This window comes from Heteronotia binoei, chromosome 21 (genome assembly GCF_032191835.1).
Source record: "Heteronotia binoei isolate CCM8104 ecotype False Entrance Well chromosome 21, APGP_CSIRO_Hbin_v1, whole genome shotgun sequence".
Classification (NCBI taxonomy): Eukaryota; Metazoa; Chordata; class Lepidosauria; order Squamata; family Gekkonidae; genus Heteronotia; species Heteronotia binoei.
This window is the reverse complement of record NC_083243.1, coordinates 14,517,826-14,534,533: the sequence shown is the minus strand read 5'-3', so window position 1 is coordinate 14,534,533 and position 16,708 is coordinate 14,517,826. Positions and strand designations below refer to the sequence as shown.

General features: G+C 49.4%; 1 protein-coding gene across 1 annotated transcript in view; it reads right to left on the bottom strand.

Annotated features, from left to right (window-relative positions):
* Positions 1 to 16,708, bottom strand: part of KIAA0586 (KIAA0586 ortholog) — a 154,343-nt gene that overhangs the window by 56,261 nt on the left and 81,374 nt on the right. Inside the window, 2 exon segments of the mRNA XM_060261507.1 lie at positions 4,738 to 4,816; positions 8,027 to 8,139. Coding sequence (XP_060117490.1) covers positions 4,738 to 4,816; positions 8,027 to 8,139 — 192 coding nt within the window.

Genomic DNA, 16,708 nt, shown 5'->3' with positions numbered 1-16,708 from the left:
CCGTGATACTTTGTATTCTTGGTTCTTGGGAGGGGGGGCAACAGTGGGAGGGCTTCTAGTGTTGATGGCACCTGGCTTTTTTGCCACTGTGTGACCCAGAGTGTTGGACTGGATGAGCCACTGGCCTGATCCAACATGGCTTCTCTTATGTTCTTATGTCTGGGGCAGTGACACTCTGCATTCTTGGTGCTTGGGGGGGCACTGTGGGAGGGCTTCTAGTGACTTGCCCCACTGGTGGACCTTCTGATGGCACTTGGGGTTTTTTGGCCACTGTGTGACCCAGAGTGTTGGACTGGATGGGCTATTGGCCTGATCCAGCATGGCTTCTCTTATGTTCTTATGTCTGGGAAAGTGATGCTCTGTATTCTTGGAGCTTAGAGAGGGCACAGTGGGAGGGCTTCCAGCCCCACTGGTGGACTTCCTGATGGCACCTGGTTTTTTGGCCACTGTGTGACCCAGAGTGTTGGACTGGATGGGCCATTGGCCTGATCCAATGTGGCTTCTCTAATGTTCTTATGTGACACAGAGTGTTGGACTGGATGGGCCACTGGCCTGATCCAACGTGGCTTCTCTAATGTTCTTATGTGACACAGAGTGTTGGACTGGATGGGCCACTGGCCTGATCCAACAGGGCTTCTCTTATGTCCTTGTGTGACACAGAGTGTTGGACTGGATGGGCCATTGGCCTGATCCAACATGGCTTCTCTTATGTTCTTATAGCCAAGGTTCGCCCCTGTACAGGTTGGCACTTCCATGCAACAGAACCAGACACAGCCACCATTTCAGATCCTGCAAATCCAGGAAGATTCCCCCCCAGAGAAAAAAACTGATCCACCCACTTGATTGATTGATAGAAAATATTTATCTAGCTTAATTAGTTTATTTACAGCCTACGTTATCCACTGAGACTGAAGGCGGATGATACAGTGGAAATCAATGCAATCAGCAGGAAGTGACTCCTAAGAAGCACTACAATGCAGTGGGGACTACTCTGCTCTGGTAAGAACTCACCTAGAGTATTGAGTTCAGTTTTGGGCAGCACATTTTAAGAAGGATATAGACAAGGTGGAACGGGTCCAGAGGAGGGTGACGATGTTGAGGGGTCTGGAGACCAAGTTTTATGAGGAAAGGTTGAAGGAGCTGGGCATGTTTAGCCTGGAGAGCAGGCGGCTGAGAGGTGATAGGATCACCATCTTCAAGTACTTGAAGGGCTGTCCTATAGAGGATGGTGTGGAATTGTTTTCTGTGGCCCCGGAAGGCAGGACCAGAACCAATGGGTTGAAATTAAATCAGAAGAATTTCCGGCTCAACATTAGGAAGAACTTCCTGACCGTTAGAGCGGTTCCTCAGTGGAACAGGCTTCCTCGGGAGGTGGTGGGCTCTCCTTCCTTGGAGGTTTTGAAACAGAGGCTAGATGGCCATCTGACAGCAATGAGGATCCTGTGAATTTAGGGGGAGGTATTTGTGAGTTTAGAGCGGTTCCTCAGGGGAACAGGCTTCCTCGGGAGGTGGTGGGCTCTCCTTCCTTGGAGGTTTTTAAACAGAGACTAAATGGTCATCTGACAGCAATGAAGATCCTGCAAATTTCCTGCATTGCGCAGGGGCTGAATTTAGGGGGAGGTATTTGTGAATTTCCTGCATTGTGCAAGGCCTTCGTAAGAACTTAATGACCCTGAAGATTCCGTCCAACTCTATGATTCTATGACTAGGTATACAGAAATCTGATACACAGCAAAAAGTATCGGACATGATACATTAATGCAGAAAGTGGGGTTGCATTAACAGAAGCCAAAGCGGTGAGAGCAGGATAATACATACAGTAAATCAATTATACTTATTCTATGCAGCAGTACAGTCTTGTACCCACTATTAAACATCTTCCTGAATCATTCTTTTACGGTATGGTCTTATTATCTTTATCAGAATGCCCTCTTAAGCAGTTGTTTTCCTAATCGCCTTAGATTCAAGGTAGCTAACAAAAGCAACAGTTTACTAGCATGTAAAAAAAAATTCCATCAACGATAAAAAAACAACAAAACATAGGCTATAAACAGCCAGATATGTAACTATTGGTGTACTCCCCCAATCAATACAGCAGTACAGATATGAACATCAGAAGAGCCCTGCTGGTTCAGATCAGTGGTCCATCTAGCCCAGCATCCTGACTCACATTGTGGCCAGTCAGTTCCTCCGGAGGGCCAACAACAGGGCAGAGAGGCCGAGGCCTTCGTAAGAACATCAGAAGAGCCCTGCTGGATCAAACCAGTGGTCCATCCATTCCAGCCTCCTGTCTCACACAGTGGCCAACCAGTTCCTCTGGAGGGCCAACAACAGGGCAGAGAGGCCGAGGCCTTCATTAGAACATCAAAAGATTCCTGCTGGATCAGACCAGGGGCCCATCTAGTCCAGCATCTCATCTCACACAGTGGCCAACCAGTTCCTCCAGAGGGCCAACAACAGGGCACAGAGGCTGAGGCCTTCATTAGAACATCAGAAGAGCCCTGCTGGATCAGACCAGTGAGGGTCCATCTAGTCCAGCATCCTGTCTCACACAGTGGCCAACCAGTTCCTCTGGAGGGCCAAGAACAGCGCATAGAGGCTGAGGCCTTCATAAGAACATCAGAAGAGCCCTGCTGGGTCAGACCAGTGGCCCATCTAGTCCAGCGTCCTGTCTCTCACAGTGGCCAACCAGTTCCTCTGGAGGGCCAACAACAGGGCAGAGAAGCTGAAGCCCATCTTGCCTCCCCCCTCCCATGCCTCCTCTTGGCTCTGGGATTCAGAGGCTTCGTGCTTCTGAATGTGGAGGTTCCCCCTCAGTCACCATGGCCGGTAGCCATTGACAGATCGTGAATCTTTCTATTCCCCTTTTAAAGCTGTTTATTCCTGTGTCCATCACAACGTCCTCTGGCAGCCAACTCCAGCAGGTAGCAGTGTTGAGGCATTGTGTGTGTGTGTGTGGGGGGGGGGGGACAAGATGGAGCTAGTGGAGAGGAGTTGGCAGCAAGGGGGGAAATGAGATTCCCCCTCGCCCCAGTTTTTGCAGGTCCCCTCTTGTTAAGCTTGAATTACAAAGAGATATGAAAGGCTTAAGAGCCATTTTGGTGTTGCGGTTAAGTGCGCGGACCCTTATCTGGGAGAACCGGGTTCGATTCCCCACCCCTCCACTTAATAATAATAATAAGTTTTTATTTATACCCACTTGCAGCTGCTGGAGTGGCCTGGGGTCAGTCATAGCTCTGGCAGAGTTGTCCTTGAAAAGGTAGTTGCTGTTAAGTGCTCCCTCAGCCCCACCCACCTCACAGACTGTCTGTTGTAGGTGGGGGAGGAAGATAAAGGAGATTGCGAGCCGCTCTGAGATTCAGAGCACAGGACGGGATATAAATCCCATTTTTTCTTCTTCTTAAGACAGACAAGGGACCAAGAGCAGTTTCATCATCCCACATTAGCCTGCCGCACTTGTCCTCTGACTTCCTTGGAGGAGTTCCGTCCCTGCAGCTGGCATCACTTGGGGGAGGAGGAAAAAAGGGAGGGGGTGCTCTGACTCCCCACATTCCCTTCATCCCTCTGTTTCTCAGCACACCCGGCCATTCCCACAAACACCCTGCCGAATGACGCTGCCACATGAATAGCATGCGGGAAAGGAAAGGCAGCTGAATCTGTTTTTACCTAGGGTTGCCAATCTCCACGTGGTAGCTGGAGATCTCCGGGGATTACAACCGATGTCCGGGTGATGCGGTCGCTTGGAGGAAACAGCTGCTTTATAAAGGCCCCTGGGGCACCATACTCCAATGAAGCCCCTCCCCTCCCCTTCCCAAGCCCAGCCCTCCTCAAACTCCACCCCCAAAATCTCCAGGTATTTCTCAGCCCTGGAGCTGGCAACCCTAGTTTGACCACAAGAAACCATTCCGTCCAACGTGAACTGGCAGAAAGAGAGACAACTATACAGAAAAAGAGACAAAACGTTGCTTGTTACCGGCCTCCCCCCTTCATTCCATCCCAGTGCGAAAAGATCTGCCGGACTTGGACAACAGGCCATGTCTGTGAGGCAGAACCTGCCATTTTAGTCTCTCTTATCACTCTGTAGTTTTAGATCTTGTATATTTTAAATTGGTCTTTTATGGTTTTCACTGTCAATTGTTTTTCTGATGTAACCCGCCCGGAGCCTATCCTACGGGAAGGGCGGGCTAAAAATCAGATCAAATAAATCAGAGGTGGCCAACGGTAGATCTCCAGATGCTTTTTTTTACCTACAACTCCCATCAGCCCCAGCCATTGGCCATGCTGGCTGGGGCTGATGGGAGTTGCAGGCAAATAAACCATCTGGAGAGCTACCGCTGGCCACCCCTGAAATAAATAAATAAATACCTAATGCATAATACATACCTAATACATAGGAAAAGGAAAGGTCCCCTGCGCAAGCACCAGTCGTTTCCGACTCTGGGGTGACGTTGCTTTCACAACGTTTTCACGGCAGACTTTTTTACGGGGTGGTTTGCCATTGCCTTCCCCAGTCTTTTACACTTTCCCCCCAGCAAGCTGGGGACTCATTTGACTGACCTCAGAAGGATGGAAAGCTGAGTCAACCTTGGGCCGGCTACCTGAATCCAGCTTCTGCCGGAATCGAACTCAGGTCGTGAGCAGAGTTCAGACCACAGTACTGCAGTACTGCTGCTTTACCACTCTGCGCCACGGGGCCGCTACTTAATACATAATAAGTGCGTAATGCATAATACATACCTGTCTGCTGTGTGATTTCAGATCGGGCTCTCACAAGGATCACTCTGGGTTGCACTGGTCCTGGCAGCTGGTGACTTTTCTGCAGGTCAGTTATTAAAAGTTATTAGGATTCAGACCTCTGACTTTTTTTTTAGCAAGCTATAAGGACAAATGTGGAGGGATGGTGGCATGGCATAGCCCAGGGGTGGCAAAACTTGCTTAACGTGCAAACAGGGCTTTTTCTTGTAGCAGGAACTCCTTTGCATATTTAGGCGACACCCCCCCCCCGATGTAGCCAATCTTCCAAGAGCTTACAGGGCTCTTCGTACAGCAGGGGTGTGTGGCCTAATATGACAATGAGCTCCTGCTAAGAAAAAAGCTCTGCAAATGTTTTTTTTTTTGCCTACAACTCCCATCAGCCCCAGCCAGCATGGCCAATGGCAGGGGCTGATGGGAGTTGTAGGCAAAAAAAACATCTGGAGAGCTACCGTTGGCCACCCCTGGTATAGATGATGGGATCAATCGCTGCCAGCCGTTCGCCTCGGACCTCCAGCTTTTAAGCAGCGACTTTTAAAGGATTTAATAATTATGCAGTCTTGCTTCCTAAAAGCGTCGCTTGCCCTTCTCTCTCTCTCTCTCTCTGAGTGTTAAGTGTTGTCAAGTCCCAGCCGACTTATGGCCACCCCAGCAAGGAGCTTTCAAGGCAAGTGAGAAGCAGAGGTAGCTTATCGTTAGTCTGTCTATGCAGATTCTTCTTTCCCCCCCCCCCCCCCCCGTCCAAGTACCAGCCCTGCTTAGTTTCTGAGATCTCACCGGTTCGGGCTACACCAGGGGTGGCCAAACCGCAGCTCGGGAGCCACATGTGGCTCTTTCACACACACTGTGTGGCTCTTGAAGCCCCCGATGCCACGTCAGCTGGCTTGGAGAAGCCACTTCTCTCTTTCAAACGCTTCTCTGAGCCAAGTCAGCTGGCAGCTTGCAGAGTGCATTTAAAGTTAAAGTGACTTTCTTTCCCTCCCTCCCTCCAGTTTGGTGTAGTGGTTAAGTGTGCGGACTCTTATCTGGGAGAACCGGGTTTGATTCCCCACCCCTCCACTTGCACCTGCTGGAATGGCCCTGGGTCAGCCATAGCTCTGGCAGAGGTTGTCCTTGAAAGGGCAGCTGCTGTGAGAGCCCTCTCAGCCCCACCCACCTCACAGGGTGTCTGTTGTGGGGGAGGAAGGTAAAGGAGATTGTGAGCCGCTTTGAGACTCTGTCCTTGAAAGGGCAGCTGCTGTGAGAGCCCTCTCAGCCCCACCTACCTCACAGGGTGTCTGTTGTGGGGAAGGAAGGGAAAGGAGATTGTGAGGCGCTCTGAGACTCTTCAGAGTGGAGGGCGGGATATAAATCCAATATCTTCATCTACCTCACAGGGTGTCTGTTGTGGGGAAGGAAGGGAAAGGAGATTGTGAGGCGCTCTGAGACTCTTCGGAGTGGAAGGTGGGATATAAATCCAATATCTGCATCTACGTCACAGGGTGACTGTTGTGGGGGAGGAAGGCAAAGGAGATTGTGAGCCGCTCTGAGACTCTTCGGAGTGGAGGGCGGGATATAAATCCAATATCTTCATCTACCTCACAGGGTGTCTGTTGTGGGAGAGGAAGGGAAAGGAGATTGTGAGCCGCTCTGAGACTCTTCGGAGTGGAGGGTGGGATATAAATCCAATATCTTCATCTACCTCACAGGGTGTCTGTTGTGGGGGAGGAAGGGAAAGGAGATTGTGAGCCGCTCTGAGACTCTTCGGAGTGGAGGGTGGGATATAAATCCAATATCTTCATCTACCTCACAGGGTGTCTGTTGTGGGGGAGGAAGGTAAAGGAGATTGTGAGCCGCTCTGAGACTCTTCGGAGTGGAGGGAGGGATATAAATCCAATATCTTCATCTACCTCACAGGGTGTCTGTTGTGGGGGAGGAAGGGAAAGGAGATTGTGAGCCGCTCTGAGACTCTTCGGAGTGGAGGGCGGGATATAAATCCATTATCTTCTTCTTCTTCCCTCCCTGTCTCAATGGCCCTCAAGCACCTGACATTTACGTCTTGCAGCTCTCAAACAGCTGACATTTATTCTCTGTGGCTCTTACGTTAAGCAAGTTTGGCCACCCCTTGCCACAGGATGAACCCCGGGAGGAACAGTCTCTCTGATGCACCTCTCCAGCAAATGCCTGGACCAGGAAGCAGTGACGGGTGCCAGTGGCTGCATCTTGCAAACACCACTGTATGGTCTGGAAGAGGTGTGGCCAAACTGTGGCTCTTTCACACATCTTTGTGTGTCTGCCCTGTCGGCCCACTTGGAAAAGGCACTTCTCTCTTTAATAACTTCTCCAAGCCGAGCTGGCTGGCACCTTGGAGAATGCATTTACAGTTAAAGTTGCTTTTTCCACCCTCCCCCTCTCCCATCTATTTGCCTTCCTTCCTTCCTTCCCTCCCTCCCTCGGCTCTCAGACATCTGACGTTCATGGCTTGGGCTCTGAGACATCTGACATTTATTCCTTGTGGTTCTTACATGATGCAAGTTTAGCCCCCCCTGCTTCAGACCAACACAGCAACCCACCTGGATCTATTTATTTGGATTTGGGTGTGTTTTTTGGGGTGGGTGGGTGAGATTTTTGTATTTATATGTGCATGTTGTGAGTGTGTGTGCGCACCTGGAAGTCATGGCGACCTCTGGTGACTGACCCCTACTGAAGGCCTGGAGGATATTCAGAGAAGTGGTTGAATGGAGCCTGCCCCTGCCCTTCTAACTGCTGGTATTCCAAGGAGTTCTCGAAGCCCCCACTGCCCCGTCGGCCAACTTGGAAAAGGCATTTCTCTCTTTAATAACTTCTCCAAGTCAAGCTGGATGGTAACTTGGAGAATGCATTTAAAGTTAAAGTTGCTTCCTTTCCACCACCCCCATCTATTTGCCTGCCTGCCTTCCAGTCTTGCGGCTCTCAAACATCTGATGTTCATCTCTTGCGGCTCACAAACACCTGGCATTTATTCTATGTGGCTCTTACAGGTTTGGCCACCCCTGGTCTAGAAGAAGCAGCAAAAAGCAATCCCCTGGAAAACTTGTTGTTCAATAAGGTGCTACTGGAGCCTTGATCTCGCTCTTTATTTCTTTATCATTTAAATTTATATACCGCCTTCTCTGAATCCACAGAACGTCGGCTGCAAATCTATCGTTGCACAAATTCTTTCGGTCTTCCCTGGCTTCAATCAAGGCTCGGAACCCGCTCGTGGAAACACAGACATTTCAAGGCGGGGCTACGGGACAAGCTCGCGCAACGTTACCTGGGACGCCTCAGCCGGTTGAGCCGTCGGCCTGTCATCTGCCCCAGCGGGATGCTCCAGTTCAGCCATGCTCATCGGCCCGTGGGTGGCGTCAGTGTCCCCGGCAGCCTCACCTGAAGGATTAAAACACCGCTGGAAACTCCGCAACAAAGTTCTATCTGAAGCTCACAGGCGCCTGCTCTGAAAGAACCCGTGGATTTGCAGTAGGGGTATCAGACACTCCCGTCCCTCCCCCCCCCCCCCGAGAAACTGGGATCATTTGGCAACAAGAGCCCCTTAGCTGGACTCATTCGTAGGATTTCTGCTAAAGACAGCTGCAATTCTTTCAACCAGGCATCACCCTTTGAATGCAGCTCTCCAGCCAGCAGAGAAGAAGAAGAAGGAAAAGAAGGAGGAGAAGAAATTGGATTTATATCCTGCCTTCCACTCCGAATTGCAGAGTCTCAGAGCGGCTCACAATTTCCTTTATCTTCTCCCCCACACACAACAGACACCCTGTGAGGGTGGTGGGGCTGAGAGAGTTCTCACAGAAGCTGCCCTTTCAAGGACAGCTCTGTGAGAACTATGGCTGACCCAAGGCCATTCCAGCAGCTGCAAGTGGAAGAATGGGGAATCAAACCCGGTTCTCCCAGATAAGAGTCCGCGCACTTCACCACTACACCAAACTGGCTCTCTCAGTCCTTCCACTGTGTATTTCTCAGCTGGCCGATGGGCTTTTCTGGATCAACCATTGTGGGGGTTTCGCCAAGAGACGGAGGAAGCTTTTGAAAGAAAGAACCCCCGGGGGAGTTCACTGGCATCAAAGAAGGCTTAGCCATAAATCTCTTAATTTCATCCTTCCAGAAAAACAAACAAAAACCTTTTCTTTGGGAGGAAGAAACCCATGGTGACCGTTTTGAGGAGGGCTGGCACAAACAAAATGGGGTCACCCTCTTGGGTGCAGTCAAGCCTGCTACGTTGGCATTAGTTCCAGCGGCACTAACCAGTCGCCCCCAGCTAGGGGTAAAATAGGATTCTTTAATCAGAGTCCGAAGCTAATTAGGAATTCTGCTTAAGTAGAGAAGCTGCTTAAGTCTTAAATGCAGATGATGGGTGAGGAGACTGGATTTATACCCTGCCCTTTACTTGGAGTCCCAGAGCAGATTACAACCTCCTTCCCTTCCTCTCCCAGACACTAAGAAGATAAGAGCATAAGACAAGCCATGTTGGATCAGGCCAATGACCCATCCAGTCCAACACTCTGTGTCACACATAAGAACATAAGAGAAGCCATGTTGGATCAGGCCAACGGCCCACCCAGTCCAACACTCTGTGTCACACATAAGAACATAAGAGAAGCCATGTTGGATCAGGCCAACGGCCCATCCAGTCCAACACTCTGTGTCACACATAAGAACATAAGAGAAGCCATGTTGGATCAGGCCACTGGCCCATCCAGTCCAACACTCTGTGTCACACATAAGAACATAAGAGAAGCCATGTTGGATCAGGCCAATGGCCCATCCAGTCCAGCACTCTGTGTCACATAAGAACATAAGAGAAGCCATGTTGGATCAGGCCAAAGGCCCATCCAGTCCAACACTCTGTGTCACATAAGAGAAGCCATGTTGGGTCAGGCCAATGGCCCATCCAGTCCAACACTCTGTGTCACACATAAGAACATAAGAGAAGCCATGTTGGATCAGGCCAGTGGCCCATCCAGTCCAACACTCTGTGTCACATAAGAACATAAGAGAAGCCATGTTGGATCAGGCCAATGGCCCATCCAGTCCAGCACTCTGTGTCACATAAGAACATAAGAGAAGCCATGTTGGATCAGGCCAATGGCCCATCCAGTCCAACACTCTGTGTCACTTAAGAACATAAGAGAAGCCATGTTGGATCAGGCCAATGGCCCATCCAGTCCAGCATTATGTGTCACATAAGAACATAAGAGAAGCCATGTTGGATCAGGCCAATGGCCCATCCAGTACAACACTCTGTGTCACACATAAGAACATAAGAGAAGCCATGTTGGATCAGGCCAATGGTCCATCCAGTACAACACTCTGTGTCACACATAAGAACATAAGAGAAGCCATGTTGGATCAGGCCAATGGCCCATCCAGTCCAGCACTCTGTGTCACACATAAGAACATAAGAGAAGCCATGTTAGATCAGGCCAATGGCCCCTCCAGTCCAACACTCTGTATCACACAGGGGCCAAAACTCAGGTGCCATCAGGAGGTCCACCAGTGGGGCCAGGACACTAGAAGCCGAGGTCGTGGTAGATAACTCACTGAAAATGTCAAGACAGTGCGCGTTTGCAATAAAAAAGGCCAACGCCATGCTGGGAATTATTAGGAAGGGAACTGAAAACAAATCAGCCAGTATCATAATGCCCCTGTATAAATCGATGGTGAGGTCTCATTTGGAATACTGTGTACAATTCTGGTCACCGCACCTCAAAAAAGATATTATAGCATTGGAAGAAGTGCAGAGAAGGGCAACTAGAATGATTAAAGGTTTGGAACACTTTCCCTATGAAGAAAGGTTAAAACGCTTGGGGCTTTTTAGCTTGGAGAAACGTCGACTGCGGGGTGACATGATAGAGGTTTACAAGATTATGCATGGGATGGAGAAAGTAGAGAAAGAAGTCCTTTTCTCCCTTTCTCACAATACAAGAACTCGTGGCATTCAATGAAATTGCTGAGCAGTCAGGTTAAAACGGATAAAAGGAAGTACTTCTTCACCCAAAGGGTGATTAACATGTGGAATTCACTGCCATAGGAGGTGGGGGTGGCTATAAGCATAGCCAGCTTCAAGAGGGGATTGGATAAAAATATGGAGCAGAGGTCCATCAGTGGCTATTAGCCACAATGTGTATATATATGTGTGTGTGTATGTATGTGTGTGTATATTTATGTGTATGTGTGTATATATATACACACAAAAATATATATACACACTGTGGTTAATAGCCACTGATGGACCTCTGCTCCATATTTTTATCTAACCCCCTCTTGAAGCTGTTTATGCTTGTAGCTGCCACCACCTCCTGTGGCCGTGAATTCCACGTGTTAATCACCCTTTGGGTGAAGAAGTACTTCCTTTTATCTGTTTTAACCTGACTGCTCATCAATTTAATCAAATGCCCACGAGTTCTTGTATTGTGAGAAAGGGAGAAAAGTACTTCTTTCTCTACTTTTTCCATCCCATGCATAATCTTGTAAACCTCTATCATGTCACCCCATAGTCGACGTTTCTCCAAGCTAAAAAGCCCCAAGCGTTTTAACCTTTCTTCATAGGGAAAGTGTTCCAAACCTTTAATCATTCTAGTTGCCCTTTTCTGCACTTTTTCCAATGCTAGAATATCCTTTTTGAGGTGCGGTGACCAGAATTGCACACAGTATTCCAAATGAGACCTCACCATCGATTTATACAGGGGCATTATGATACTGGCTGATTTGTTTTCAATTCCCTTCCTAATAATTCCCAGCATGGCGTTGGCCTTTTTTATTGCAAACGCACACATTCTTGACATTTTCAGTGAGTTATCTACCACGACCCCAAGATCTCTCTCTTGGTCAGTCTCTGCCAGTTCACACCCCATCTACTTGTATTTGTAGCTGGGATTCTTGGCCGCAATGTGCATTACTTTGCACTTGGCCACATTAAACCTCATCTGCCACGTTGACACCCACTCACCCAGCCTCAACAGATCCCTTTGGAGTTCCTCACAATCTTCTCTGGTTCTCACCACCTTGAACAATTTAGTGCCATCTGCAAACTTGGCCACTTCACTGCTCACTCCCAACTCCAAAACATTTATGAACAAGTTAAAGAGCATGGGACCCAGTACTGAGCCCTGCGGCACCCCACTGCTTACCGTCCTCCACTGCGAAGACTGCCCATTTATACTCACTCTCTGCTTCCTATTACTCAGCCAGTTTTTGATCCACAAGAGGACCTGTCCTTTTACTCCATGACTCTTGAGCTTTCTAAGGAGCCTTTGATGAGGAACTTTACGGCTCTTGAGAAAGCTATGACTGGCCCAAGGTCACTCCGCTGGCTGCATGTGGAGGAAAGAGGAATCAAACCCGGTTCTCTTAACCACGTTAGCAAACTGTACCATCTGACGAAGAAAGCTTATGCCACAATAAAAATTGTTCATCTTAAAGGCGCCACTGGACTCTTTACTATTACAGACCAAACAGGCTCTCAAAGGATAAATGAAGGAGAGGAATGAAAACCAGAGAGGGGAGGGACGCGGTTCCCTTCAAGTTGAGTTAGTGTGAGTAGCTCCCAGATTTCTAGCCTCCAGTTCACACTTTTTTGTCTTGGCTACCCTCCCCTGTACGTTCTCCAGCTCTGGAATGTCCTTTTTGAGATACGGCGACCACAACTGCGCAGGGCATTCCAAGTGTGCTTCGGTCCCCAACCGGAGAGTCACGATTCTGAACACAAGTCTCCCATTTCATGCAAACCGACAGAAAACCAGCATGCAATAATTAAAAACAGAGCAGCGTGCCATGAGACCCAGCAGCACACTGGCAGCCTTTGGGTAAGGAATAACCGCAGCTGCTGCATTTGGGGCTATGTTGGGTTTTTTTTTTAAAGCTAAGCCAGCGAAAGCTGCGAAGAATCAACTTTCACTGGAAACAGGGAGCGCGCCAAAATGAGCAATGGACGATTCGGGCAGATGGCACCGGCTCATGAAGTCTGCCAAACTTATGACATGCAAACAAAAGCAATCCAGGAGGTGGAAGGGCTGCAGCTCAGCCACACATGTTCTGTGGCAGAGAAGCTGCTCGGCATGCAGAAGGCCCCTGGTTCAATCCCTGGTATCCTCAGTTAAAAGGAGCAAGCAGTAGGTCAGGCCAACAGTAGCTCTCCAGATGTTTTTTTGCCTACAACTCCCATCAGCCCCAGCCATTGGCCATGCTGGCTGAGGATGATGGGACTTGTAGGCAAACGTCTGGAGAGCTACTGTTGGCCACCCCTGCAGTAGGTGATGGGAAAGGCCTCCCCCTGAGACCCTGAAGAGACACTGGCAGTCTGAGCAGACAATACTAACTTTGATAGACCGAGGGTCTCATTCAGTAGAAGGCGGCTCCCTTGAGTTCATCAGCTTGCCATGCAGAAGGTCCCAGGTTCAATCCCCGGCATCTCCAGTCCAAAGGATCAGGTAGGAGGTGTTGTGAAAGACCTCAACCTGAGAACCTGGAAAACCACTGCCAGTCTAAACAGACATCGCCGATTTTGATGGACCAAGGCTCTGATTCAAGGCAGCTTCGGGGGCATCTGTTCCGCTTCCACTCAGGGAGGGGGGCCTGTGGCCCAGTGGAAGAACCTCTGCTCTGTTAAGCAGAAGGTCCCAGGTTCAATCCCCGGCATCTCCAGCTAAAAGGACCAGGCGGAAGGTGATGCAAAAGACCTCAGCCTGAAAACCTGGAGAACCGTAGGCAGTACTGATTCAGCGTAAGGTGAGGCTGAGGACGCTAAGATCCACCATCCCTTGGACGGCGCCCGCATCAGTCAACGTGTTATATATTTAAGTACAGATCCGGTGTGGATTTGATCCTCATCTACTTAAAGTCTTTTCTGTGTCTAACTTCAGTCCCTCTGGCTTCCTTATGTGAAGTGAAGCCGACAGTGGGTGGGAGATGGGACGAATTCCAGTGGACCATTTACGTGGATCTGGGCGATCTTGCAATGAACGATGGCCTAGACCAGGGGTGTCAAACATGTGGCTCAAGGGCCGAATCAGGCCCCCAGAGCGCTCCTGTCAGGCCCCCGAGCAATTGGCTTTTGTCTGCCTCCTTCTCCTTCTCTCTTGCTTCCTTCCGCATCTCAACTTTCTTTGCAAGGCTTGCTCCATTGCACAGGAGCTACAGAACAAAACCTCGATTTTCCCCATTGGCTGAGGCTCCTCCCTCTCCTGGTCCACTGGGGAGAGAGGGAAAGAGTCATTGTTTCCTTTGCCCAGTTCCCCGGATCCCATCAGAGAAATACTAAGAAAGCACCTTTCAGACCAACAAGCGCATGCTTTATTTTAAGTTTAAAAAAAAAAAAACCTCTTTAGTTGTGTTTGTGTCTTTTAAAAAGTTTATATCTGTGCTCCCTAATCTTAAATAGGAACACACGTGGCCCAGCACGGCCTCATTTGTTACATCCGGCCCTCATAACGAATGAGTTCGACACCCCTGGCCTAGATGAACCTTGGTCTTTAGAGAGCCACATCTACAGAGGCAGCAGACCTCTGGACATCAGTGTTGGGAAGCAGCAGCAGGAGAAGACCTTGGCCTTTGTGCCCTGTTGTTGGACCTCCAAGGCAAATGATTGGCTACCGTGTGAAACAGAATGCTGGACTAGATGGACCCTCACTGGTCTGATCCAGCAGGGCTCTTCTGATGTTCTTATGAAGGTTTCAGCATCTCCGCCCTGTTGTTGGCCCTCCAGAGGAACCGGCTGCCCACTGTGAGAGACAGGAGGCTGGATTAGATGGACCACTGGTCTGATCCAGCAGGACTCTTCTGATGTTCTTATGAAGGTTTCAGCCTCTCCGCCCTGTTGTTGGCCCTCCAGAGGAACTGCCTGGCCGCTGTGTGAGACAGGATGCTGGATTAGATGGACCACTGGTCTGATCCAGCAGGACTCTTCTGATGTTCTTATGAAGGTCTCAGCCTCTCTGCCCTGTTTTTGGCCCTCCAGAGGAACTGATTGGCCTCTGTGTGAGACAGGAGGCTGGACTAGATGGACCCCTGGTCTGATCCAGCAGGGCTCTCCTGATGTTCTTATGAAGGTTTCAGCCTCTCTGCCCTGTTTTTGGCCCTCCAGAGGAACTGGCTGGCCACTGTGTGAGGAGGATGCTGGACTAGATGGACCACTGGTCTGATACAGCAGGGCTCTTCTGATGTTCTTATGAAGGTTTCAGCCTCTCTGCCCTGTTGTTGGCCCTCCAGAGGAACTGGTTGGCCGCTGTGTGAGACAGGAGGCTGGACTAGATACACCACTGGCCTGATCCAGCAGGGCTCTTCTGATGTTCTTATGAAGGCCTCGGCCTCTCTGCCCTGTTGTTGGCCCTCCAGAGGAACTGGCTGGCCACTGTGTGAGACAGGAGGCTGGACTAGATGGACCCCTGGTCTGATCCAGCAGGGCTCTTCATACGTTCATATGAATGCTGACTTTTAAATCAAAAGATTAGCTTCGAATGGAGGCTTTCGACCTCCACAAAGACAGACTTGACCGATATGTAATTTTTGAAAATACCTCAATGATGTCATGGGCTACTTAATTGGTAAGCTTATGGATTCGAATGCAGGCAGCCAGACTGAAATAAAAACACAGCACTTAAGGTTTAACAGTTGACGGATTGATGGATACAGAGCCTTGTAAGCCGCAGCATGTATTATTTATGCATTTCAAGGAAATGCCTTCAAAGGTGGCTTCCGTTCAAAACGCAATTATCAAGAGTTTCAGTTTTTCCTGGAAGAGTCTGTGTGGAATACGTTGCTCTGCTGTGCAGCCTCCGATGGTTTTGGAACAAGAACTCTTGGTTTCTCTTTAAAAAGAAAAAGTCTCATACACAGTAGACGGCTTCTGGGGGCTTCTTGAAAGCTGCTTGATGAAAGCACTAAACCTGGGAAGCTGCTTAAATCAGAGTCAAGAGTGGTCCACCAACAGGGGAGGGGCCATGGCTCAATGGCAGAGCCTCTGCTTGGCATGCAGAAGGTCCCAGGTTCAATCCCCATCCCCGGCATCTTCAGTTAAAAGGATCAGGTAGGAGGTGATCAGGTAGGAGGTGATGGGAAAGACCTCAGCTTCAGACCCTGGAGAGCCACAAAGTAGGGCTGTAGCTCAGTCACAGAGCATTTGTTTTGCATGCAGAAGGTCCCAGGTTCAATCCCCGGCATCTCCAGTGAGCAGGACCAGGCAGTAGGTGATGGGAAAGACCTCAGCCTGAGACCCTGGAGAGTCATTTAAGTGGGGCTGTAGCTCAGTGGCAGAGCCTCTGCTTGGCATGCAGAAGGTCCCAGGTTCAATCCCCAGCATCTCCAGTTAAAAGGACCAGACAGTGGGTGCTGTGAAAGACCTCAGCCTGAGACCCTGGAGAGTCATTTAGTGGGACTGTAGCTCAGTGGCAGAGCCTCTGCTTGGCATGCAGAAGGTCCCAGGTTCAATCCCCGGCATCTCCAGTTAAAAGGATCAGGTAGGAGGTGATGGGAAAGACCTCAGCCTGAAATCCCGGAGAGCCGCTGCTGGTCTCAGCAGACAATACTGACAGTGACAGGCCAATGTCTCATTCAGTACAGGGTAGCTTCATGCGTTCACCACATCCGAGTGGCCAGGACTTTTCCCAAGCCTTCAGTTCCTAAATGGACCCAGAACTGCCTGCAATGTAGAACATGCGCTCTGTTATGGATCTTCCCAAGGGCTCTGACGCAGCTTGCTATGAAGATCCAAGGTTTGAATGAAAGATGAGAAAGGAAGCTAAAAGATGAGAAAATAGGCCAGTGCATGACTGCCTCATGACACCCGTGGAAACTGACAGCTCTGGAAAGGCGGATGGCAGAAAAATCAACTGTGCAAGATACTAAATATGAAAACTATGCAATGCTCCATTTGAAATAAATTGCATATAAATGATAGTGTTGCAACTACATTACAATACAAGATATTTGTACAGTGATTGAACAGGTA